The 25283-nt window shown below is 33.3% G+C and overlaps 4 protein-coding genes across 5 annotated transcripts; 3 read left to right on the forward strand and 1 right to left on the reverse strand.

Annotated features, from left to right (window-relative positions):
- Positions 1 to 3646: 3646 nt before the first annotated feature.
- On the forward strand, positions 3647 to 4524 carry LOC107426044 (uncharacterized). The gene has a single exon (XM_016036131.4). The coding sequence runs from the start codon at positions 3833 to 3835 to the stop codon at positions 4286 to 4288; it is 456 nt and encodes a 151-aa protein (XP_015891617.3). The 5' UTR covers positions 3647 to 3832; the 3' UTR covers positions 4289 to 4524.
- A 772-nt stretch (positions 4525 to 5296) lies between these two features.
- On the reverse strand, positions 5297 to 8267 carry LOC107426038 (rho GTPase-activating protein 2). The gene is made up of 4 exons (XM_016036125.4): positions 7700 to 8267; positions 6994 to 7114; positions 6532 to 6882; positions 5297 to 6429 (listed from the first exon to the last, which is right to left on the reverse strand). The coding sequence occupies exons 1-4, from the start codon at positions 8026 to 8028 to the stop codon at positions 5743 to 5745; spliced, it is 1488 nt and encodes a 495-aa protein (XP_015891611.2). The 5' UTR covers positions 8029 to 8267; the 3' UTR covers positions 5297 to 5742.
- A 4305-nt stretch (positions 8268 to 12572) lies between these two features.
- On the forward strand, positions 12573 to 15397 carry LOC107426032 (NPL4-like protein 2). The gene is made up of 2 exons (XM_016036118.4): positions 12573 to 13772; positions 14967 to 15397. The coding sequence occupies exons 1-2, from the start codon at positions 12792 to 12794 to the stop codon at positions 15222 to 15224; spliced, it is 1239 nt and encodes a 412-aa protein (XP_015891604.2). The 5' UTR covers positions 12573 to 12791; the 3' UTR covers positions 15225 to 15397.
- Positions 15398 to 16051: 654 nt separating this feature from the next.
- LOC107426076 (sister-chromatid cohesion protein 3) lies at positions 16052 to 24957 on the forward strand. Of its 2 annotated transcripts, XM_016036172.4 has the most exons (22): positions 16057 to 16324; positions 16417 to 16633; positions 17270 to 17382; positions 17666 to 17758; positions 17938 to 18101; positions 18201 to 18437; positions 18575 to 18719; positions 18819 to 18997; positions 19113 to 19258; positions 19373 to 19500; positions 20111 to 20284; positions 20656 to 20817; positions 20900 to 21100; positions 21176 to 21313; positions 21415 to 21618; positions 21734 to 21878; positions 22198 to 22304; positions 22604 to 22741; positions 23199 to 23464; positions 23566 to 23690; positions 24018 to 24337; positions 24718 to 24957. In XM_016036172.4, the coding sequence occupies exons 1-21, from the start codon at positions 16289 to 16291 to the stop codon at positions 24275 to 24277; spliced, it is 3378 nt and encodes a 1125-aa protein (XP_015891658.3). In that variant the 5' UTR covers positions 16057 to 16288; the 3' UTR covers positions 24278 to 24337; positions 24718 to 24957. The 2 variants fall into 2 exon arrangements, with proteins under 2 accessions (XP_048336777.1, XP_015891658.3); XM_048480820.2 differs by lacking the exons at positions 23566 to 23690; positions 24018 to 24337; positions 24718 to 24957 and having other exon boundaries at positions 16052 to 16324; positions 23167 to 23289.
- The last annotated feature ends 326 nt before the right edge of the window (positions 24958 to 25283 follow it).

Raw genomic sequence — 25283 nt, forward strand, 5'->3', positions numbered from 1 at the left:
ATTTGTTGTTGTTCACTTGTTTGTTCTTTGTTACTATTTTTCTAGTAAACAATATTCTTATAAATATAAAAACCAAAAATTCGGACTACTATTTTTTTATTTTATTTTTTTTTATCGTTTTACTTGGCCGCTTGCCGACTCGAAATCTGGGCTCTAATAATTACAATGAAAATTGTCACGTGGGGTTGCAGACTTGCAGCTCGCTAAATTGCCATTTTAGACTTTTCGTTTTATGAAAATTATTTGACTAACTTATTATTATTATTTTTTATCATATTATTGTTATTATTAGTTTTTGAAAGGATTAACAGTGTATTCAATTTGAATTTTTTTTAAAAATTATAATTTGTAATAGTTAAGTATATTAAATGTATACTTTTAAAACTCCGTAAAAGAAATTGTTTTATATTCAATATATATATATATGTTGTGAATGTTTTTATTTGTCATATCAATGCTGTGCCAAAGTGATTCTTATTATTTCATTAAAATAAAATTTTAATATAAAATTAAATATGAATTGGAGAATATTTTAGAAAATAACTAAATAAAAACAGGTAATATCATAACATATAGAATTTGCTCAAGTACTGTAAACAATTTGATGTCCATCTTAGCAAAAGAAAAAAGAAAAAAATATTCGATGTCCATAATATTATTGAGTATCTTACCCTCTCGTATTTGGAATATCTTCAAAAATTAATTTCAGATTTGACCAACCGACCCTGCATGTTATTTTCTCTTTTTTTTTTCGAATTTACATTTTAACCCTTGCCTGTTGCTGCCTGCCATGCTCTACGTATCAATGCCACTTTCATTTATGACTCTGTCTTTGAAACTTTTTTTTTTTTTTTTTTTTTATAGTAACTTGTAAACAATGCCCTTGGATTATATATTTGGATCTATTTTGATAGATACTAATGACACATATTTTGAATGCCTCACTGTATTATAATTATTCATTTAAAGTCGGTAAGTCAATGGAGGCAATGTTGTAGTCAAGTTATTAATTTAGAGCAGTACTAAGTGGAATAACTTCACATGGACTTTGTGCTTTTTCTTAAATTATTCTCGGACTTTAAAATTCTGATAACGTAGTAATTCGGGCAGTGAGGGTCATATAGAAAATAATATTTTTATTTAAAATATGAACTATTAGAAATTTTATAATGCGGACTAAATTATTCTCATTATCGTAGCTTTTCCACTTCATCTGCACTCCAGGCTTCACTGGAAATCTGAAGGTCTTTTGGGTTTTTTTTGGTCTAATACTTAAAATGCCGTACAGTTTTTGACACCATATTTTTGCAGAAGCTAATGGTCTCATCAACTTGTTATGTGGATGAGGATTAGTGACTGTTACTAGGGTGATTAACCTGAATCTTTTCCTTTTTCTTTTGTTAAGCTTTTATACAAGGAGAATGGTCTTTTAAAACATATTCTAGTCTTTTTACATAGAAAAAAAAAATTTCTAATATTTTTAAAACTTTTTTTAAAACAATTATAATAATTCTTCATTCATACTTGAATGTATAATATTTCAATATAAATAATTTATCAACTAACAAACTTTAATTTATATATTTTTTAATATTCACATAAACTTTCTTATGTATCAAATTATTTCTACCATCAATAACGAAGAGCCTTTCCTCCCCCCCCAGTTTGTGATCCTGATTTTCCTCTCTTTTTTGTCTTTATTTTTATTCTGATTCTCGTAATTCTGATCATTATTTCTTGTTGGTTAATATGAAATAGACTCTCAGGTCAGGATTTTGCCTCTCTCTAAAAGTTTTTGTTTTGATTACCTACAAAAGTATGTATTACTCATCAATCAAAGCTTTATTAGGTTCATGATTCCAAAAGTCATCATCAGCACCGTCCGATCCAACAAGACGTGGTAGGTTGTTAACAGATTTCTTGAATCGGACGGTTTCTAGTGAGAAGGGTATTAATACGTTTTCGTGTGCAGTTAATACACGTAATATGATGGACGAGACTGACAAGAATGGCAAGTGGTGGAAAAGAAAAAGTAATTCACCCAAAAAATAAAAAATAAAAAATAAAATATGGGAAAAGTAATATTATTAAAGCTTGGAAATAGCGATTGCCACGAAAGTCAAGTTTTGAACTAATTGATAAATAAATATTATATAAATAAATATATTGTTCACCTCTTTGAAAACTGCCAAACTTACTCCGTAAATTTCACGTTTCAAACATGTATTATAAATACTACTAATTTTCAAAGCCAACAAAAAAAAAAAAAAAAAGTTGTTTCTACTATTTTGTTTTGTCTGTAGCCACTAATTCGATTTCCCATTTTGGAGTTCACAAGAATTTTGGTATTCTTTCCTTCACAACATGACTAAGTCTTCCCTTGCTATTCCTCATTATGGGAAACTTTTTCGTTTTAGACTATTAACTTCATCATTATGAAATGCAAAATTATGTTTCTTTTCTTTTTTTAAAATAATAATAATAAGAATTAGTAATTCCCAATTCAGTTTTTTGTCTAGATTGATTAAGATTGTGTTGTAATTTAAGGTTTATGTGTTTAAAGCATGACTAAGAATATTTCTTATTTTAGCATCCAAACGTTTTTGTATAAAATATAAATCGGTCTTATAATATTAATTTTTTGTATTATTATAATTTACGGATGGAATTTTTCTTCGAATTGAGTTTTGAATCTTAAACTTAAAAATGTATTATAGATGGTTTTACTACTGATCAACCTATTTTGAATCTTATAATACTATTCAAACATATTTTAACAAGAAATTTTCTCACAAGATATTTATATTTACGGGGCGGATAGTTTGAATTTTAGATGGTAATGATGCAAACAGTTTCTTGGTCAGCAATTTGAAAATTATTGCAAACTTTAAAGCAGCATTAGCAAGTTGTCATTTTCTCGGAGAATAATTTATTTTCTTTTTTTTTTTCTTAATCCATTTTCTTTCTTTAATTCCCGTTGAAATAACGCCCACAATTGTATAATCAATATTAAAAATCATATTCCGAAAACCATAATACATACACTTTTTTTTGACTCGGAATATTCTTTTTCAAGTAAATAATTTTTATAAAAATCATTTTTATTTGCTGGGTCATCAAACAGAAAACAAATTATCTTAAATCAGATAGGTTTTGTAACAAAAATCTTGGATAATATTTTTGCAAGGATTTATGTGGAACATGATCATAGAAACCAAAAATTTGTTACCAAAAAAAAAAAAAAAAAGTTATTTGCAGCACTAAAATTAAAAATACTAACAGTGAAACCAAAACAAGCTGAAATTCTATTCCAACTCCTAAGCAGATTTACAAATTAGGATTAGGGGGAAAAAAAATAAAAAACAAAAATCCAAAAAAAAAAAAGTGCGGGACAGGTGGAAGAAATAGAAAGAGCAACTGGTTAGACTTTCTTGTAAGAGAATGAAAAGTTGATCCATTCAACACAGACCCTCAAAACACTGCCATCCATTCTAGAAGACTTTGAGGTTTTGTTCTTTTTTTGTGCATATCATCCTAGTTGTCCTTTCCTTCTAGAAGACAAAACACATGGTTTAGTCTCCGAATATGTCTTTCAAACCCTTTTTTATCTATTTTACTTTGTTTCATTTTATTATTTACTATTATTTTTCCTTTTCAATTTTCATCGACTGTATGGTTGAAAGAGACACACCCAACCACAATCCACAAACCCTTTATAAGACCCTCATTTGCCTTACATTTCCGTCCTTCCCACTTCAAATTTTTTAGAGGAAAAGACTAAGTTTGGAAAAAGAACCACCAAAAAAAAAAAAAAAAAAAAAAAAAAAAAGATATGGACATGAAGAAGAAGGTGGTGGATGTGTCTACTTTCTTGCTCTTTGAAGCCACTGGTGATTCTGATGAGGCTGATAGCAATTGTGTCGACTCCACCATGGTTGATCGTGATGCAGATCACTGTGACATTGTGATGGGTGAAGATGATGCTGAATCATGCAGCTGGGATTTATCTGATGCCCCCACTGTACTTGATCATGAGCTGATCAACGGTGGTGATCGTGTTGAAGAATACGTTTATGATGATGATGGTCGTCATAGGGAAGAAGAAGAACAAGAAGATGATGATGATGATGATGATGTAGTGAAACCAGTTTATCAAGCATGGGGTGGTAATAATAATCGTCTAAACCACCAGAAATCCTGTGTTTCTGTGGATTCGACTCGGGAATTCGAGTTGTTAAACGAGATGGAGAAGAACAGGATATTCTGGGAGACTTGCTTGGCATCTTAGAAAGTCTATCCGATACTTGCAATTGGGAGAAGGAATAAACTTCTTGTTCCTCTTTTTCTTTGGCCAAGCAAACTTCCCTTTTTTAGATTTTTTTTTTTTTTTTTTCGTTTTTGGGTTTTGAAAAAAAAAATGGTGGTTGGGCAGTGAAAAATGTCAAATATATATATATATCACGGTATAGATGCTGACAATTGTAAATAACAGTTTTTCTGAATGATACTATGAACTTTTTTTTTTTTTTTTTTAAAAAAAAAAATTATGCAGTGGATTTGTGCTTTTATATCTCTTTGATTGGAATTGAAAGAATGGAATATGCTGTTTTTTTTTTCTTTCTGGGTACAGGTACATATTAGTTGGTTCTGATTCCCTTGGAATCAATCACAGTATCTTAGATTTAAGCAATGGGAGTCAAATTTATTTTACTTGGCAAAATGCAGGGTAGGCAGTTTCAGAAACTCTTTTTCGTGGCCTATGCGTTTTTGGATTTTAAGAATCTGCTTGGTAATGTACTCTTTTTAGCTACAAGTGGATTTGAAAAATGCAATAGTCCAGCAGTGATTAGCATTAAGACCACCAGGTTCCACTATCCATCTTGATGATAGAATAAACCCATTAATGTAAGCTAGCAATGCGTTAAAAACACATGCTTTGTTAAAACGATTTTCTTTCAATAAATGATTTAAAATATTCATTATAGTCAATAAAGTAATTTATGTTATCACTTAACGTGCATCACAAATCTCTCCTGAAAATATAAATAATGATGAAAACTCTTGGATGGATGGGATTTTTTCCTGCATATATTATGTTGTGCAATATCTATTTATATTATGCAACTTTTGATGTATATATAGCACTAATCAAATCCAAGAAAATCTTTTACTGTATTGTTCTGTGCGGTCTTTTCCATGCCGGTAAACAGCACGATCAGTTAAGAGTGCTTTGATCTCTAACCAACCATATAGAAAAAGCACATCTTTAAAAATGAGAAGAAAATTAGAACCAATATTGAGTTACTTCGTGAAAAACTGTGATTATGAGCATTAGAATTGAAATACAATCAAGCACTCCACTCAATTCGAGAGATCATGCTAGTCAAGCACAGTACACAAACACTATCCTAAGACTTCACAAACATTCCATAAAATGGTAATGGAACCAAGACTTTGACAATAATTCATTACAATCTGAAATGTCAAAGGTTAGAAATCCTTTCTACAGCTGAACACAGATAATCATCATCATCAATCACAACCTTCAGCCTAAAGCTGAATCCTGACTCTCTCTCACAAGCCACAATCAAAAATCACAAACAAACGTTCCGAAGATCAGTTTAATAAGCTACTTGCAGGGGCATCATATTAATTTACAGAAGCAAACATGACTATAGAGAGCAAACCAAAATTACGGAGCTAAGCATTCTCCATATCACTTTGGAGAAGAAAATGTCCAGATCAGATAGATTCATTAGATGAAAATAATGGAACTGGTGAAATAGACTCCACAAATCTGTTCATCTCCTTGTCTTTCATTTTTGCACATTCTATTGAGGGGCTCTCTGTATGAACATTCTTTCCCATGGTTACCAGACTTTTGCCTGAGTAGGCTTCCCCATCACTTGTACTTAATGCAGAATTTCCATCTTTGCTGTCAGAAAATGATATGCCAGACTCCACTTTGCTGCCTGAGCAACATCGAGGACTCATACACTCCTCCTCTTGCAAATCACCAGCAGAATGATCCATAAAGCTATTTGTGACAGTTTTGTCTCCATCCAATTGCCTTAAAAAGCTTTCTTCTATTTCAGTGAGTGATTGAACTTCATCATCATTGCCATCGCCATCACCATCTTTATTTTCATCTTCAGCTTCATCTTCGTCTTCACTGCAATCTTCACTGCCATGGCTGTAATGGGCATTGTCATCATAATCTGATGCTTGCTCTTGAAATTCACTGCTGGTATCCATCTCTTGCTGACTATCAAAATCTTCATCAGTTTGATGATCAGATGAACAAGAAGACATTGGTGAATATCCTCCAGTTGCATTCTCCTCGCGTTCTCTCACCGTTTTCGTGATAAGGGTCTTGAGCAAATTCATTACTTGAACCGCATGCATCAGTGCCGTCAATGGATCAGACATCTGAACAGGAAAAGAAAACAAAAGAATCGAGTCAATCAATCATTAGCATTTTTATTTAAGTTGTATTAGCAAACAGCAGAGAATTCTCTGCTATTTACACACCTGAGTCATGTTGGGAGCAAAAACCATGGCAATATTTCTTGCATTCATTTTGTTGGCTTCCTCTTCCTCAACAACATCAGCCATAAGATCAATAGCCCAGTTAAGTAATGCAGCCTCGGTAGGCTTTAGTTGCTTCACGAGCTCAACGGATTCTTCTTCTGTGTTGCATTGTAGTACTTGTTCAGGGGAAAGTCCATCTAGCACCCCTGAAGGAAGCTCACGAAACCAGGCCTTAATTAGACCTGCTAAACAATGGACGTCAATATCATCGGGCACAATTCCTCTGTTCAACTGGTCTCTTACATGCTCCTCTTGGCTGTTTTCCGGGTTTATCCGGAATATACCTTCTTTCTGCAAAGCATTTGAATACGAAAACCAAAACTCGCTCAGAAACAAAAGCCAAAAACAAGTAGTTACAGTGACACAGAAAATAATAGTGCTAATTTTTATAGGTAACTTTACCTTCAATCCTCCTTGTGAGTATAGCCGCTCTTGCATCAGGAGGAGAATGGTAGGTACACTGTTCCCTTTAGAATCATATGAACATTGCATTGATTCTGCTGAGACGCCAAAGACGCTTGCACTATAAAAGGAACAGACAATTCGCAAATTATACTCATACAAAGAAATAAGTTGATGGATATGCAGCAATATAGGAAAAGTCCGAAATTTAAGGCATATTATCCCTTTAAGACCTTAAATGGAACATCCGATGTCCTAAAAGAGTTCCAATCTAACATCAAACACATGAATCGTAGTGACAAATGGACACTAGACTTGGGGAAGCCTAAGGTTCATCTATTCACTTATATGTGATACAAATGTTATTCCCATCAAGGGGTGTCATATGAAACAATATCTCCCTCCTCTTTCTCAGCAACCAAACGGTGGTTAAGAGTTTTACAAACATGAAATCCCAAACGAATTCCACATCATTATAGTTCATAAAGCTAAATCTCAGCTCACATGCTGTTCTTTCTGAGCTCAAACGATGTCTCCCTCACAGACCCACCCGCATTTACCAAAAAAAGAAAAAAGTAGCTTTCTAGTCTCTAGATCTAAAAGTACACAGAATAAAGGTTACACATCGATAAAATTTAAGCAAAACCCACATCAAATTTCATAAATTTTAGGGTAACCAGAAGACAGAAACAGGAACTTTTCTCACCTCGCACTGGGAACTCGACCAGGAATCTCAACCTCGAACTCAACAGGAAGACCCAGAAATCCATTGAAGCGGTCAAATGTGACATGGGTTATGTGGCGAACATTTGTTGGCCATCCGATTTCCATGTGATGAACGGTGGAGATAACATCTTCCCCTCTATCAACTCTGCAGGCAACCATGGATTTCCTCAGAGCAGCGACGAGAAAAGTCAGCAGTGGAAGCTGGTTTTGCTCTTCATCCGAGCTTTTGGCTCCCTTGTTAGCTCCTTTACCAGAAGAAGCTCCACCACCACATCCTCCTCCTCTAGTCACCATTACAGGACCTGTCATTTCTCTCTCTATCTCTTTCTAGCTCTTTGGAGTAGAATATCTTTGTCTGTCTGAGAAAATCTAGTCCTCTCTCTCTTTTGGGTTTCTCTCTCTCTCTCTCTAAGACTTGGAGTATTGTGGAAGAGAGAGATTTTTCAAAATTTCAGTGGTGAGGATTTTGCTTTGGTTTTAATGGTTTTTGGTTTGTTGCATTGAAGAGACCGTTTGGGTTTTTGAAGTTCGAAGCCTCTTTCCAAAGTTCAAACGGCCACCCGTTTCAAATTCTTCTTTTTAAGAGCTTACTTTATCCACAGTGTCGACTATTTCACCTCCTACTTCACAAGAATAACGTTAATGCCACTGTAATTTGCCTGGCTGTAATGCCCAGTAATATTGCATCATGGCCAATTATGGCCCTCATGGATGGATAGGTAAAAAAATCCAGATAAATAAAATAAATTTTCTTCAATCTAATTAATGTAATTTAATTCCACTAGTTTTGGATCATGATGATTTCAAAAAACAAAAAAAACAAAAAAGTTTGGTTCATGATTGTTTTTATTCTTTCATTGACGATTAAGGATCTAAGATCAAAAAAAAATTATGCATAAATGGAACAAACCGAATCATAATCAATTACATACTTTTTAGGGGAAAAAAATGTTGTTACATTTAATATAATTATTTGTCTTTATTGTTTTAACGCTGGTTTTAGTTAGAACTTCAAATCTTTATAAAATTCTGCATTTAGTATTGCAAAATTAAAATTATATCTTAAAATTCTAAAGAAGGAAATGGAAAAAAAATGACCAAAAAAGCAAAACCAGTTATTCTGCAATTGGTCTTTTTTTCCTTTTTTTTTTTTTTTGCATGATGAAGTAAAAAATTCTTTCAAAGAAAATTGTTGGAATAAAGAAATCGGGATTTGGAATTGCTATTTGATGGTTAAACCGGTTTGAATAGATTATGATATCAATCCAATAATATTAATTTGGTTAAGAAATATATAATAAAAAACGGAAGAAACGCTAATTCTCACCCCCAATGAAGTCAAGTATTTTGATAGAAAACCAAAAATAATAAAAATAAAAATAAAAATGAAGTATGCGCTAGACCAAAATAAGGACACCATACTCACATGAGGATCAACTTGGAAAGAAAAGAACTATGAATAGATATCATTTTCAAGAAATTCCACGAGACATAACTTTTTTTCATTGGAAAATAAAGCAAATTTGGAATTATTTTATTGGTCCCAACTTCGAAATATTTCCAATATCACGAGGAGTCCTATTATGTCCTTTGCGTGATTAAAGGAAATTAACAAGAAGCCAAAAAAAAAAAAAAAATCCATACCTTTTTTTTTTAATAATATTAGAATATATGGCATTTTATTGTTTCCAAAATATTTGTCATTTTGTATAGAAACATTGGGTCCCTTTGCATCCTATTTTCTCTTATAGAACCGTACGGTGGTATTTCCGATGAAAAACATAAGAATTTCTGCATGATTTGGATCCACCAATGACCTTTAAAGTTTGGATTCTAGAAGTGGCTAGCTACAGACTGCTCACTCATAATGGAAAATTTTTCTAATGAGTAAATATTATATTGACACTTACTCTTTTATTTGATGTTTAATATATACTTATTTTTTAATTAAAATAATGAATATATATACATATAACTTATTCAAAACTAAAAATTTATATGTTTACGCCAAAAAAAAAAAAAAACTGAAAATTTATATGGAAAATGAATCTGTTCCATGTTAATAATTAAATGGGAAAAAAAAAGGTCATGTTACCTATAAATGTTGTCCCTTCTTGTCACTGTTTTATAGTTTATTTTTCGATGTTATTTAATGAAGTAGAAACCATCAGATTACCAATATTATATTTATAAAAATAAAGAAAATATAGAACGATTAAAAAAATTACGGAAGCAGAAAAAAAAAAAAGAGACGTTTATTTTCTAAATGTATAAAAGTAACAATAATAATAACAAATAAAAATGGGCGTGATATGTTTTTTTTTTTTTTTTTTTGGATGAAATGGGTGTCATATGTTGGTCCGAACATGTGAGTGTTAAGATGGAATGAAAAACCAAATACAACCTTGAAAAGGAAAACGAGGGCCACGTGTAGGAAAACAAGGGGAAGGAGCGGACCAGATTGAATCTCTGTCCTGTGTTTGAGTAATCGTGTGGGACCCACAATAGTATGGGATTCTACGTATATCCCTCCAAAATGATCCTGTTCGAATTTCAAAATTATTATCGTTAGGCTTCTTTCTTCATGATTCATGCCTTTTTTTTCACACTTCCCTTCCGGCCCTCCCACATTTTTACACTGGCCACTCTTTCTCTTACGTACACTGCGTTTGCTAGCCGTTAGATTGCTAAGCCACTTTCAAATTTATTTCTTTAAATTTTAACCCCCTTTAATTTTAATTTAAAAAAAATAATAAAAATAGAAAGCTTTTGTTTTTGCTCAGCCTGTTTGTTAGGAGCACTGATTCAATCATTCAAATAGATGGATCTAATGTTGAAAATAATAATAATAATAATAACAATACAACATAGATCTGATATCTTAGCAAATAAAATAATGGAGAAAAAAAAAATCAATGGGATGCAAGATATATCATATAATATATGAGTTGATGGACCAATATAACATGATTGTGACAGAGATTTTGTTGTCCCCATTAGATGTTCATCCGGCATCCCCATTTATTTTTTGCTCTTCCATTATAATATAAAATCGATTTGAAATCTTTTTCTAAATCTTACTAAAGTTAACATCACACTGCATTGTTTATCAGTTATTCAATGCATTTAGTCACCACATCAATATACCATACCATATTATTTTTTATCGCTAATGATGCAAGCTGTTACCCCTATAAAATTACTCGTAATTAAACTTGCTTTAATGGGGTCCCGCTATAAGTTGGTACCTATAATTCTTAAGGTTGATTTTTCATTATTGCATTAATTGATGAATTCTATGTCAAGATTTGAGAGTAGTATTATTGCAAAAAAATTAAAAATAAAAAATAAAAAATATAGTTGAGTATAGTGAGCTTAAAATTGAATCCACTCGGGGAATGCTAGCTGTATCCTAGCAGAAGTTTGGGGTCTTTTTCATGGGCTGTAAATAGCTCGAAGAATGATATTCAAGAAGATTATTATGGAGATAGATTCAACTATCGTCATTGATTGGATTAATGATGATGTGGATGTCAGGCATCCCTGTTATGATGGTATCATGAAAAGGATGCAAGGAGCTCATGAGAAAGGATTGAGAATTGGTAGCTATTTATGTCAATGGGAAATGCAAAAAAATTGTTAGTTGGTTGTCTAATTTGAGTATATATTTTTTTTTCTAGGTGTTTAATTTTTACTATAGGAAATGAAAAAGTATTACATGTAATTACTATTAAATTATATTATCTATATTTTTTAAAATTATCATGTGTGATATAAATTTAATAATTTATAATTATGTGCAATATTATGCGATAATAAATCAAAATTTGTAAATTCTACATAAATATTATTACATGTTCAATTTAATAACTTATAATTATGTATAATATTACACAATAATAAATCAAAGTTTGTAGATTCTACATAAATATTATTGCATGTTAAATAATAAATAATTTATTATATCATATTACCCATATAACAATTCCATACAAAAATCTTTTCAATAGAATCCTTATTATTTTATTGTTTAGTTTGAGTTTGCTCTTCCCGTGAAATTTTTTTGTAGTTATGGCTTTTTTGGGGGGCTTGAACTCCCATTTTCACATAAATAAATAATTAAAATTCCACTATAAATGTTTTCCATCCATTTCATTTTTTTTTAAATGGAACCTTGTCTTTATTTGTAAGGAACCAAAACCAATAAGTTGAAGAATTAAGATTTTATTAGGATAACTTTTGCTTCTATTTATTTAAAACTTTAGCTTATTGGAAAAGCTTTTCTAATAAACTACTCTTTAGTAGATTTGATTCACAGCATGTTAAATATGATATAAATATCAATAAACAACTATTGCACCTAAAACTTAATACCAAAAGAGAAAAAAAAAAAAAAAACTTATAATTACATTGGTTTCACATCAGCAATGCTATAAATTCATGTACCTTCTATAATGATATATCTTTTGTGTCTAACGGTTTATTATTTCAAACAATCCGTCGTCAACAAATGAAGCTTCGAAATCCTTAAATCAATTATCAAAAGCTTAAAGGACAATTGAAGTGTTTGAATTATTGGATAGTTTCGTATTCTTAAAGCAAAATTAAAATTTTGATTAAAAGACTTTAAATTTGGACCCATTAAAAAAGATCTTTTTTAGGTAAAAGGACCCGTAAAAGAGTTGGTACCCTATTGGGTATCCAATTTCAAACCCAAAACGAAACAACTTGTCTAATGGATCAAACGGGTTCGCACTAAAAGCCCAATTGGATACAACAACTAGGTTTTCAAATCCAAAACCCATTACGATAAGGAAACTAGTCCAAGTGAAGTAGTTTCACTTCAAGAAGAAGTAACTTGAAATCCCCTGAAACTCTTTTTTTAACTCTACATCTTTCCCCTTCCCCAAGTTTTTAATAAATTCCAGAGCCATCTTTCCCAGTCTCCAATCCAACTCCAAGAACCAGATTACTACTTTATTCCTTCGATTTCTTTTTATTTCATTATTCATTGAGCTCTCCAATTTTCTGTAGGTTTTTAGAATCAGTTTTCCAATTGTTGCAGAGCGAAGATGATGCTCAGAATTCGAAGCAGAGACGGTCTCGAGCGAGTCACCGTAGACAACCCGCACATCACAGTTGCTCAACTCAAATCGCTAATTCAGTCCCAGCTCCAAATCCCTTTCCACAATCAAACCCTCTCTACCAACCAAAACCTCCTTTTGGCCAAAACCCATGACGAAATTTCCCGCTTTACCGACATGTCCGACCCAAATACCCTTCTCTCCTCTCTCAATCTGTCTCACGGGTCTATTGTATTCCTTTACTACGACGGCGAGCGAACTGTTGCTGGACCGCCTGTTAACCCTTCTGGGTCTTTCGGTCGCAAGATGACCATGGACGATCTTATTGCCAAGCAGATGAGGATCACACGCCAAGAAAATCCACATTGCGAATTGGTCTCGTTCGATCGCGATTGCGCCAATGTGTTTCAGCATTATGTGAATGAAACGCTCGTTTTTGCGGTCAAACGTGGTGGGTTTATGTATGGAACGGTGTCGGAGGTGGGAAAAGTGGAGGTGGATTTCATATATGAGCCGCCTCAGCAAGGGACTGAAGAAAATTTACTCCTTTTGAGAGACCCAGATGAGGAAAAGTTGGTGGAAGCCATTGCTGTTGGGTTGGGGATGAGGAAAGTTGGGTTTATATTCACGCAGACCATTAGTCAGGATAAGAAAGATTACACCTTGTCTAATAGGGAAGTTCTTCAGGCTGCGGAGCTCCATGCTGAGAGCGGATTGAAGGAGTGGGTGACTGCTGTGGTGAAGTTGGAGGTGAATGAAGATGGTAATGCTGATGTGCATTTTGAGGCGTTTCAGATGAGTGATATGTGCATTAGGTTGTTTAAGGAAGGTTGGTTTGAGACGGAGATTGGTGAGGATGTTGATCCCAAGCTGTCAAAAATGAAGAAAGATGTTGTTGTTGGAGTCAAGGATACCAGAGAAGTAGATAATGATTTTTTCTTGGTGTTGGTCAAGATTTTTGATCACCAGGTATGTTTCTCTAGTTTATTTTGTTCATCTTTTATACTTGCATTATTTTCTTTCTCTTTCTTATAACTATGTGAATTAGGTTGTTCTTATACTCAGTTTGATCATGTTACATTGCTTCCTAGATTGTGTTCGTTGATTCATTAACTAAAGGAGAAATACCTTACTTTCTCTGATTAATGGCCTTGAGTTTTTATGTTGATACTAACAATCAACCAATCAATAAGTAGTAATACTTTCATATTAGGAGAAGCCCTTATTTATCCAGTTGTTTTCTCATACATCATTACATATCTGGGCCTATTTATTAGTATTTTTTACTTGCCAAAGTTAGAGATTGATTTTGCCTTTTGAAGCCAGTGCTTTGTAGCTACTTGTGGTTAATGAATTCTTGGTGATACAAGATGTTCATCGCTTTGTGGGTCAAACATTTTACTTGCAATTTGGAGACCATTCATGTGAAGAGTGATAGAAGCCCCTTGGAAACTGTAGTTATATGGTTGTATGAAAGGCCAATCTGGCTTCGGGATTTACTAGAAAAATTTGAGAGACTAGCCTACTGCCTAGGTTTAAGAGGGGACTGGATTGAGGACTCTGTAGCACAAAGGCGAACTCCTAAGTCTATCAAGAAACCTGCCACGTGATAGCTGAAAAAACTTGTGCTTTGGATTCACATTCTTGGGCCATGTATCATTATGCTTTTCTGCATGTTAGGTGTGTGTATCATGATGGCAGGCATTTGAGGGCACTGGCTGGTTTCTGATGGTTAGGGAAGTTGCTAGAATAGATAGCCGTGCCTGAGCACTTTTGCATAAGCTTTCGTTAGAGTTGTATCAATCTGAAGTATTTTGACGAAAGTATCAATCTGATGTATTCAACCATCTTGTTTTGTACTTTATCACCACTTTCTTTAGAATTTTCATTATCCAGATCTCTGCTTTGGATATTTAAGCATTAAGTTGATTTTTCACGGCCACTTTTTGATTTAGATGTTCAACAATGGCAAGATGCAACTAGGAGTGATGGTTGTGTGTTTTTTCCTATAGAATTTTTGCGGAAAATTTTCTTTTCTGCATAAATGTTTGTGCATACCATATTCTGCGTGTATAAATTTATGACCTTATTGTTTACTTTGCGTTTTTGCATTGCAATAAATATTTGCTGTTGTGCTCACATGAACTTGAATTGCAATTGCAGGGCCCACTTTCAGCCACCTTTCCAATTGAGAATCGCATCACCCCAGTTACAATGAAGGCACTGAAAAACCATCTTGACCGGGCAAAGAGTCTTCCATTTGTGAAGCGAATTTCAGATTTTCATTTGCTGCTGTTGCTGGCCAGGTTCTTAGATCTGGGTTCAGATGTTCATGCTTTGGCGGAGTGTGTGCACACACAGACGCCTGTACCTGAAGGCTACCAGCTCTTAATCGAGTCCATGGCTAATGCTGCTGCTTAATGTTTCCCTTAATAGCCAGCGACTCAACTTTACCTGTGGTCTTGAGCTAGAAAGTAAAAATAAACAAAAATGAGGCTTTTTTAAATTGTATATTATTTTTATATCAACTATATGAATTAAATTATGTTAACAATATATTTTAGTTAAGTTTATTTTTCTTTCTTTGCTTTGAATGTGGTGAGAATGTTTGAGTTGATTATGGTTCTTTGTTGTTCTAATACTTGCTTTCGAGGATTTTACTTTTTATTTTTAGCCTTTATGCTTACTATGAATAATGCTGGCAATATTTTCTTTTCTTTTCCTGAAGGGATATTAATAAACTTTTTATATATTAATATATATATAAAATTATATTTTCACTGGTTTTATTTTGTTAAGTTAAGACTTGGTTGTCTTCAAATTTTATAATTAAAAAAATAAAAGAAATCTGATGTGTTCAATTACCAATTATTTATATATATATATATATATATTTTAAATAAGTAAATGTTTTTTTAAATAAATTTAAAAGAAGTAATGTTGAACACATTATTGTTAAAGGCAGGCAAAAACATAATCCCACTAAAATATTTAAATAATATGCTAATTAAATTTTGTAATATAAATATAACAAAATCATTATAAAAAATAAAATTATTGTTTTTTGGGTGAATGGAAATTAAATTAATAGTACCATATAATAAAATAAAGTTTTTAAGCTTAATAATAATGCTTATAAAACCAATATATATATATATATATTTTTTTTTTTTTTCTATAAAAAAAATCACCAACATATTTTTAAAAATTATATTTTGTTTTATTTGGGTTCCGCTTCTAGAGGACGTTTCCACTACCGCTTGGCTCTCTATCAAACCGATAACACCCCGCGCATTCTATGATTAGGATCTGTGTGGTCTCATTATTTCTTAAGAATTTTCATTTTCATTTTGCTCTTTTTTTTTTTTTTTTTTGGCGGGAGTTTCTCGTTTCTGCTCTCTCCCTCTAGTGGTTGCTAGGGCAAAACCTCTCTCTGTTTCTCTGTAATTTTTGGGGGAAAATATTGTGCTTCAGATTTTTTGGTTATGGAGGAACCAGCTGAAACATCGACTCGCCGCGCCGTGAGTTTCTTTCTCCATTTCTCTCATTTAAATTCGTTAACGAATTTGACTTGATATATATATATTTTTTTTTCTCATTGTAATTCAAGCAGAAAAGAAGTAGGGCTCAGACTCAGAACGCTGAGAATCAAGGAGGAAAAGCGAATGGTACTGATGGCGACCATGACAGGGTCAGCGATGCCAGTGAGAGGGTGGACCGCGAGAGTTCGCCTGATGATTTCGAAGAGACTCGTCCCAGAGCTAAGCGAAGTCGCCCTGAGGAAGGAGCTTCAGACGCAACTCATAAAGCCACCGCTCAGAACTTGATTGGTAGTTTAACTAATGCAGTATCGTATTGTTTTGTTTTGTTTTATTTTATCTTTCTCAAAGAATCTAGATCTGTTTAGGAAACAATCTGATTTACATAGTTTCTTTACAGTTTTAGGGTTCTGATACCTGTTGGGAGTGGTTTTTTTTGGGTACTGGTCAGTTATCATGAAAATTCATGTTGATAGCTAAGGACGATGGAAAATTCTATGATAAGGAACCGATTTTATCCAATAAACTATACCTATTTCGTAGAAGTATAAATAAATCTTATGAGTGCAAATTGAATTTTGTAGTGTCCCTGCCTCTAATTCGACAATGAATTAATAAGATACTACTGCCACGTAATTGCATTTCTTTTCTTACCTTATAATCTACTTCAGTCATTGTGTGAAGTATCTGTGCTTGTGCATGCCAACTTTGCAGCTGATATATATGCTTTAGTGTTAAAAATTGCCATGTGAAGGCATATATGCACTTCAGTTATGGTACTAGGTATATATTATTTCGTCTAAGACCTTTGTTTACATTAATTACCGTGACCTTTGACTTTTTGAACTCATCTTGGTAGTTTGGATCGTGAATTCAAAAGTGTAGTCCATGAAATCAAAGTTGTCTCTGGTATGTAATTTTCTGCAGAGGTTATTAAAGGCAATGGCAAACTTATTCCTCAAGCAGTGAAGTTGTGGGTTGAGCAATATGAAAGTGATCCAAAATCTGCAATAGTCCAACTCTTGACAATGCTTTTTGAGGTACTATGAAGTTGTTTTAAGAAATTACTAAACCAAAATGGTCAATGGGAAATTCAAAGAGTAACAGAATTTGCTAGTTCCAAATGTGAGCTCAAGGGTAGTGTAGAAATTATTTATTTATTTATTTATTTATTTTTCTAAGTTAGTTAAGTGTGGATTCTTCTATCGTTAGTTGGAAATTCACTGCTGGTCACCCTTGTTTTCTTTTAAAGATTATTAAACTCTCAATCATACTTTATTTTGTGATGTGAGCTTGTGATTGATGAGACTGATAAATGTACAGGCATGTGGCGCCAAGTACTATATTAAAGGAGAGTTCTTAGATGAGACTGATGTGGATGATGTGGTGGTTGCTCTGGTTGATCTTGCTAGAAGAGTATCCTGCCACACTCATTACTATGTTCTTTTTATTTCTTCTGCTATTTCAATGGAATTACTTATTCCCTTTCAATCTATTTTTTCAACTTTGTACTTCTTTATGTTCTTTTATAATGTAATAATTCTTTTGTCTAGACTTGTGCCCAAAGCTTTTGCTTGACTCTTCGGGAACCTTAGGGGCAGGTTGAAGATTACCAAAGTTCAAAAAGGAAGGAGTTTAAGAATTTCAAAGATAATCTTCAATCATTTTGGGATGTTTTGGTCCGTGAGTGCCAACATGGGCCATTGTTTGATCAGGTTTTGTTTGACAAGTGCATGGACTATGTAATTGCTTTGTCATGGTATGTATTCAAGTGTTCATAGCTCCATTATATAGCTAAAACTATGATATAACTTGCTCTGTGCCTCTGGTTGAACTTTCTGGTTCGTATGCTATGCAGCACTCCCCCAAGAGTCTACCGTCAAGTTGCTACATTTATGGGTCTCCAACTTGTCACATCCTTCATAACTATTGCTAAAATGCTTGGTGCTCAACGAGAAACTACTCGTAGACAGTTAGATGCTGAAAAGAAAAAACGTGCTGAGGGGCCTCGTGTGGAGTCACTGAACAAAAGGTTCTCGATGACTCATGAAAAGATAACAGCACTAGAGGAGATGATGCGCAAAATATTCACTGGGTATGATTTTCCAAATTGGTAAAATAAGAAAGAAGCAAAGAAGAACTATTTGACCATGACAAAGTCATTTTCATATAAACATGGTTGTTACTTTTATTCTTCAATGGCTAAGTTATTGTCATGATGCTTTTTTGAAGGTTATTCATGCATCGTTACCGGGATATTGATCCAAATATTCGGATGTGTTGCATAGAATCACTTGGGGAGTGGATTTTCTCTTACCCTTCACTGTTCTTGCAAGATTTATACTTGAAATATCTTGGATGGACACTGAATGATAAAGTGAGGCTAAAACTGTTAATTAGTCAAGTACTAGTTTAGCGTTGCTGATTATGTGCAGGACAGTCTAACTTGCTCTTTTTCTTTTTACTATATTTGTAGAGTGCTGGTGTTAGAAAAGCTTCTGTCCTTGCATTGCAAAATCTATATGAGGTGGATGATAATGTGCCAACTCTTGGTCTGTTCACAGAAAGATTTTCTAATAGGATGATTGAACTTGCTGATGATATTGACATTTCTGTGGCTGTATGTGCCATAGGCCTTGTAAAAGAACTGCTAAGGTTACTGCCTGTTTAAGTGTTTTTGTACTTCTCATTTTAGTAATAGAATTTGGCTACTTTTCATTAGTTTTTGAGAATATTCACTGACTGAAATTGACTTTTTGGCTTGCTGCAGGCATCAGCTTCTGCCTGATGATGACTTGGGTCCTTTATATGATTTGCTTATTGATGATCCACCAGAGATCAGGCATGCTATAGGAGCATTAGTCTATGATCACTTAATTGCTCAAAAATTTAATAGCTCCCAATCTAGCTCAAAAGGTTGACATATATTCTGGAGTGATATTATTCCATATTGAGATCCTGATTATATTAGCTGAATTACTTCTTATGTTTATAAATGTATGCTAACAAAGATTTTAATATTCTTTCCAGGTGATGGAAGCGGTTCGTCTGAGGTTCATCTTGGTAGAATGTTGCAGATACTAAGAGAGTTTTCCACAGATCAAATTCTAAGCATCTATGTCATTGATGATGTTTGGGAGTACATGAAAGCCATGAAGGTATCTAGCTTTTAGTATAGTGCTGCTGTGAAAGGTTAGAGGAAGGATGGGACATGTCCTGCCTGCTATCTGGAGCCTGGGCATGCAGGGGCTAATTTTTTTGTTTGCATTTATGAGTGGCTTAATATTTTCAACCTGAGTGATGGTTGTGTTAAGACTTCGGGCAATTGGCACAGCCAATTTAGTCCCAATGTAACTCATGTATAGATTTTTTTTTAGGATTTACTTAGTGCATCTAACAACCTTCTGTTGGATGCAGTAGTGTCAAATCCTGCAAGCTATTTATTTAATTTTTGTTAATGGAGTCATTATGGAAAGATTAGAGAATGGAATGTACTCATTCAGTCTATGGCCAACTATTGTGGTTGAGCTGGTAAAAAAAATCTTTTTTGCCATGTTTAATTTGCACTGGGATAGAGGTGTTTGAAATTGAACTATTTTATCGCTAAGAAATGGGGAATGGTTGAACTTCAAGCTTAATTTTATATGTTTTAGTTATCTAAAATTCATTTATGCATTAACCGTTAGTTTAAAGAAAAAATTGAAAAAAAATTATGATGGTTTCTGACCTTATCAAAAGCAAGTTGTCATTGTTATACTTTACTTGCAGGACTGGAAGTGTATCATCTCCATGCTTTTGGATGGGAATCCATTGATTGAGCTTACTGATGAGGATTCAACGAACTTGGTACGACTTCTTGGTGCGTCTGTCAAAAAGGCTGTTGGTGAGAGGATAGTCCCTGCTACTGATAATCGAAAGCAATATTACACTAAAGCTCAAAAAGTATGTGATTTGTTAGTTCCTCTTTTGTTCATTTTATTCCGCTGGTAAATTTTAGTCATAATTGTCTACTCTAATGATTTGTTATGATTCTAATTGAGCATAGAGTGTTCAATGTTTTTATAAGTTCAACAATACAATACTTACAATATTCAATGTTTCTTGATTTCATTCATTCATATTACTTTTTCAATTTAAAATTCAGAATATTTCACCATCTATGTTTGATTTCTTCTTGCTAGTGGTACTTGTGTCAACTGGCAAGCACATGATGCAGAGAATATTTTTTAATCTAATATTAACATGCTTTCTTACCATTTGTTTATTGTGCATTTTCATTCAATAAGATTTCACTGTAATAAGTTTATATTTAGGAGGTATTCGAAAACAACAGAAAGGATATAACTATTGCCATGATGAAGAATCTCCCCTTGCTTCTACGCAAATTCATTTCCGACAAGGCAAAAGTATCATCACTAGTTGATATTATTGTGCATATGAATCTTGAGCTTTATTCTCTTAAGAGGCAAGAGCAGGTAAGTTGCTAGTTCCTCACTATAAATAATTCTTTTCTAATTCATTTCATGATGCAGATGCTTATATGTTTTCCTTATTCAGAATTTCAAAAATGTCCTTCAACTGATGAAAGAGGCATATTTTAAGCATGGTGAGAAGGAGGCTATACGATCTTGTGTGAAAGCTATTAACTTTTGTTCCACAGAGAGTCAAGGAGAGCTACAAGATTATGCCCGTACCAAGTTGAAGGAACTGGAGGATGAGATCATTGCTAAGCTTAAATCTGCTCTGAAAGAAGTGGCGGTATGTTTAGGCCCACAGCTTTTCTCTTTCCCCCATTATCCAAATGAATGACATTAATATCTTTTAGAATTGCAGGATGGTGGTGACGAGTATTCTCTTCTTGTAAATTTAAAAAGATTGTATGAGCTTCAGTTGTCAAGGGCTGTCCCAATTGAAAGCTTGTATGAAGATTTTGTCCTAACTCTTCAAAGTTTTAGAACCATGGATGATGAGGTGTGTTAATGTTGCTTGCCTAAGGTTTAAGAAGTCTGCGTTTGTGCTCCCAAATTTCTTTTTTTGCCATTAGGTATTAATTTGCTGCTAATGCTGTTCAGGTTGTCAGTTTTCTGCTTCTGAACATGTATATGCATTTGGCCTGGTCTCTGCAATTGATCATAAGCAATGAGACTGTCACTGAGCCATCATTGTCGTCTCTATTACTGAAAAGAAATACTCTTTTTGAGCAACTAGAGTACTTTCTTAACAGCCCTTCTGAAGTGGAAGGAGTGAGCAATCATGGTAATCTGCTAGCCTGCAGGGTAAGCATTTTTCCACTTCATAATTTGAATTTTCAACACTAGAACACTGCTGCCATTTGATATATCAGACTTTATTGCTCCAAATTCAGGCAATAATATATATCTTCTGTTTCAGGTTTGTACTATACTTGCAGAATTATGGTTTTTGTTCAGAAAGACAAATTTCTCTTCAACAAAGCTGGAAAGATTAGGATATTGTCCAGATGTGTCAGTTCTACAAAAGTTTTGGAAACTCTGTCAGCAACAGCTCAATATTTCAGGTGATTTACGTATTTATTTCTTCTGTTGTGCTGAATCTGATATCCTAATCTCTGTAGTAAACTTGATTGATAGTAACTTTTAAAGGTATCCTACTTGTATATTATATTGATAGCACCTTTTAAGAGGTGCCGTAAAATCCTCCTTATTCTAGTTTATGCTTAACTAAAATATAATTTACATCCTCAAAGGTAAGCATATAGCCATGATCAAGATTGAAAGCCAGATTTCATGCTTCTAGTTATGTTGCTTAGGTTTCTGCTTTGAGATATGTAAGCTGTTTTGTTTTGCTTTGGTTTTTTCCCAATTGCTTGTTAACAGATGAGACAGAAGATGAAGATGCAAATAAAGAGTATGTTGAGGAGACAAATAGAGATGCAGTCATGATTGCTGCTGCAAAGTTGGTTGCTAGTGAGACAGTTTCTAAGGTGAACCTAACTTTTTCCTTTTTCAATACTGAAGAATGATAATTTATACTCGTTTAACAGGAAAAGTTAAAAAAATAGTAAGCTTTTGCCTTTGCATCTGTTTGTTCTTTGCAAGAGCAAGGGAGATGGACTTGGAATTAGGATATCCATCTGTATTGTATTGGCTTGTAGTTTTCAATATGGGCATTTGAAATCTCTATTAAGCATGTGAAATTTCCAGAATATAAATTTTATGATTTGCTTGCTAGATTTTGTATTTCTAATTTCTCTAATGGTATGTATTATGGCATTTAATGCAGGAATATCTTGGTCCAGAGATCATTTCGCACTTTGTTATGCATGGAACAAGTGTAGCAGAGATTGTTAAGCATCTGATTACCGTTCTAAAGAAAAAAGATTGCGATCTTCCCAACATCTTTCTGGAAGCTCTTAAAAAAGTAAGATCCGATATGGATTTAGGGTCTTTGTTTGGCTAGTTTAAGCAAATATACATATTTCTGCTGGTAAAACAGTATCAAAAGGATCTTTGTTCAATATTTTTATTTTCTCTCACTTATTGATAAGGGCTCACAGACAAAAGAAAAATGCTTACACGGATTAAAATTGTCCTATATGATTTTGCCTCATTTTTTTTTGCTTGAATAACCTTATCTCACTTCTGAATAAATATGGTGTAGCTTGTAATAATAAATCTCTTATACTGTGATTTGAGGCAGATTTTAAAAAGTCCAGATAGAAAAACCTTATCTCACTTCTGAATAAATATGGTTCACTCATAGGTCATGTATGGCAATAGTTTGTTAAGACATTGAAGTCCACTTTCTTTACTTTTTCGTGTTAATTTGCTCATTAATCTTTTCAGCTGTAAAAATTTTTTCTTGTGGATTTGACTAGGCGTACCATCGGTATATGGTTGAACATATCAAGGGGGATGATGAATCATTAGCTAACAAGTATTTTCAAGAATGTAAAGAACTTGCTGCTCGGCTTTCTGGAACATTCATTGGTGCTGCTCGGAATAAGCATAGATTGGACATTTTAAAAATTGTCAAGTATGGAATTGAACATGCTTTCATAGATGCTCCAAAGCAATTGTCTTTTCTCGAAGGCTCAGTTCTCCATTTTGTATCCAAACTGCCTACACCTGACATCCTGGACGTGTAAGAGTTTTTTTTTTACAATTCATCAATATCATATTGAGAATTTTAGTTAAACTTTCTGTATGTCACACTCTTAATGCTTTATATTTCTTTGCAAACAGTATGAAAGATGTCCAAAAACGTACAGAGAGTGTAGATACAGATGAAGATCCAAGTGGCTGGCGCCCCTATTACACCTTTGTTGACAACTTACGTGAAAAGTATGCAAAGAATGAAGGTTTCCAAGGTAACATGAAACTTCCATTGTCCTTCAACGCTTAAATATTTTACAGTTACTTGTTTAACTGAAGGAAATAGTTTATTGGGAGCCAATTTTTCGATTGTCTGTTTGCATTTGGACTTTCTGCCATAATGGTTGAAGTGTGCTTCTCTTCTTCCCATCCTTGCAAGGCTTTTCCACTTTGTAATTGTAAATTAGGCTCCTTTTGTTTTTACTAATATTAATTTAGAAGCTTCATTCTTTATATGTATATATAGTTTCATGAGGATGACCAATGAGAACTGATCTAATTTTTCTTTTTGTGCTACGGTGTAATTTTTAATTTTTTATTAGTTGGAGATGAAAAAGAAGGGATGACTGTAAGGAAAAGGGGTCGTCCACGAAAACAGCGTAACATACAGGGAAAGAAACTCTTTGATGAACACAGTTCAAGTGAGGAAGAGGATTCAATAAGTGTATCTGATCATGAAGATGCTCAAGAGGAACAGAAGCAAGATGATGAGGTGGAGGAAGATGCTCCTTTGATAAATTCAATTAGGTCATCATCCAAGTTGAGGTCATTAAGAGTTTCAAGAGAAGAAAAAAAAGCTTGATTAGTACATGAGATTCAGGAAGAGCAAAGGATAATAATTTAACAGCTTCTAGAACATCAGGTATGAAATACATCATTGACTTCAATGCCATTTTCTTTGGTTAAGAGGATTTTTGTAAATTTTGAGATTTGATGGGATGTGTGTGGCTCCGAAATGAGATTTTGCATTAGCATTGCCCTTATCAAAATGAATAGTTGGGGATTACGCATCATACAATTACATTTGTCTCCTTAAAGTAATTACAGGTTCTGCATAGTAGTATTGAGTTATAGTAGCATATACCATTAGATCTCTTTTCTCCTTCTTTTCGTGAACCGAAAAAAGAAAATTCCACGGGTTTATTTTGTGCCTCGATCTGATATAATTCACCATAATTACTTGTTAATTTCTTGTATGTTTTGTTTAGCTAACTGAATGGTTTTCACTTTTATTTTTCGCAGGGTCCTCAAGTCAGAACTGTAAATTGCAGCATTTGTGTATGTTTCAAGGCACAGCATTTTGTATAGGTTTTGTAAGATAAGATTGTTTTCATATAATCGAGTTTTGCAGTGGGTTGTCAGGGTGGTGTCTAGTGGGGGATGGAGAATGTAATCTTTAATTTGTACAAATTGGCGTATCAGTTATACCTGTCTTAATGCGCTGGCGTTTTCAAATCTCAGCATATCCAACCATCATTTTCACCTTGGCAGTATTGCATTTGTTAAGATAACGTTGTTTCTCCCGTTTTTCTTATTTTAAGAAGCACAAAATATGCGACGTGAGGGTCGGAGGGTTATTTTTATTTTTATTTAAAAAAAATTTTGTTGTATAAGACAGGGTGTACTTTTCTTTTTAATTTTTTTATTATCCCCCCAAAAAAATTTTTTTTAAGAGTATTTTCAATATGCTATTTTTTTATTTTTTTCTATATATATTTCTTGCTCGTTGAAAAAAAAGAATGTAAAAGTTGAATTATTTATTATTGCTTTCATTTAACAAGAAGTAAACAACTAACTTTTCATTATAT

Source organism: Ziziphus jujuba, chromosome 9 (assembly GCF_031755915.1).
Source record: "Ziziphus jujuba cultivar Dongzao chromosome 9, ASM3175591v1".
Classification (NCBI taxonomy): Eukaryota; Viridiplantae; Streptophyta; class Magnoliopsida; order Rosales; family Rhamnaceae; genus Ziziphus; species Ziziphus jujuba.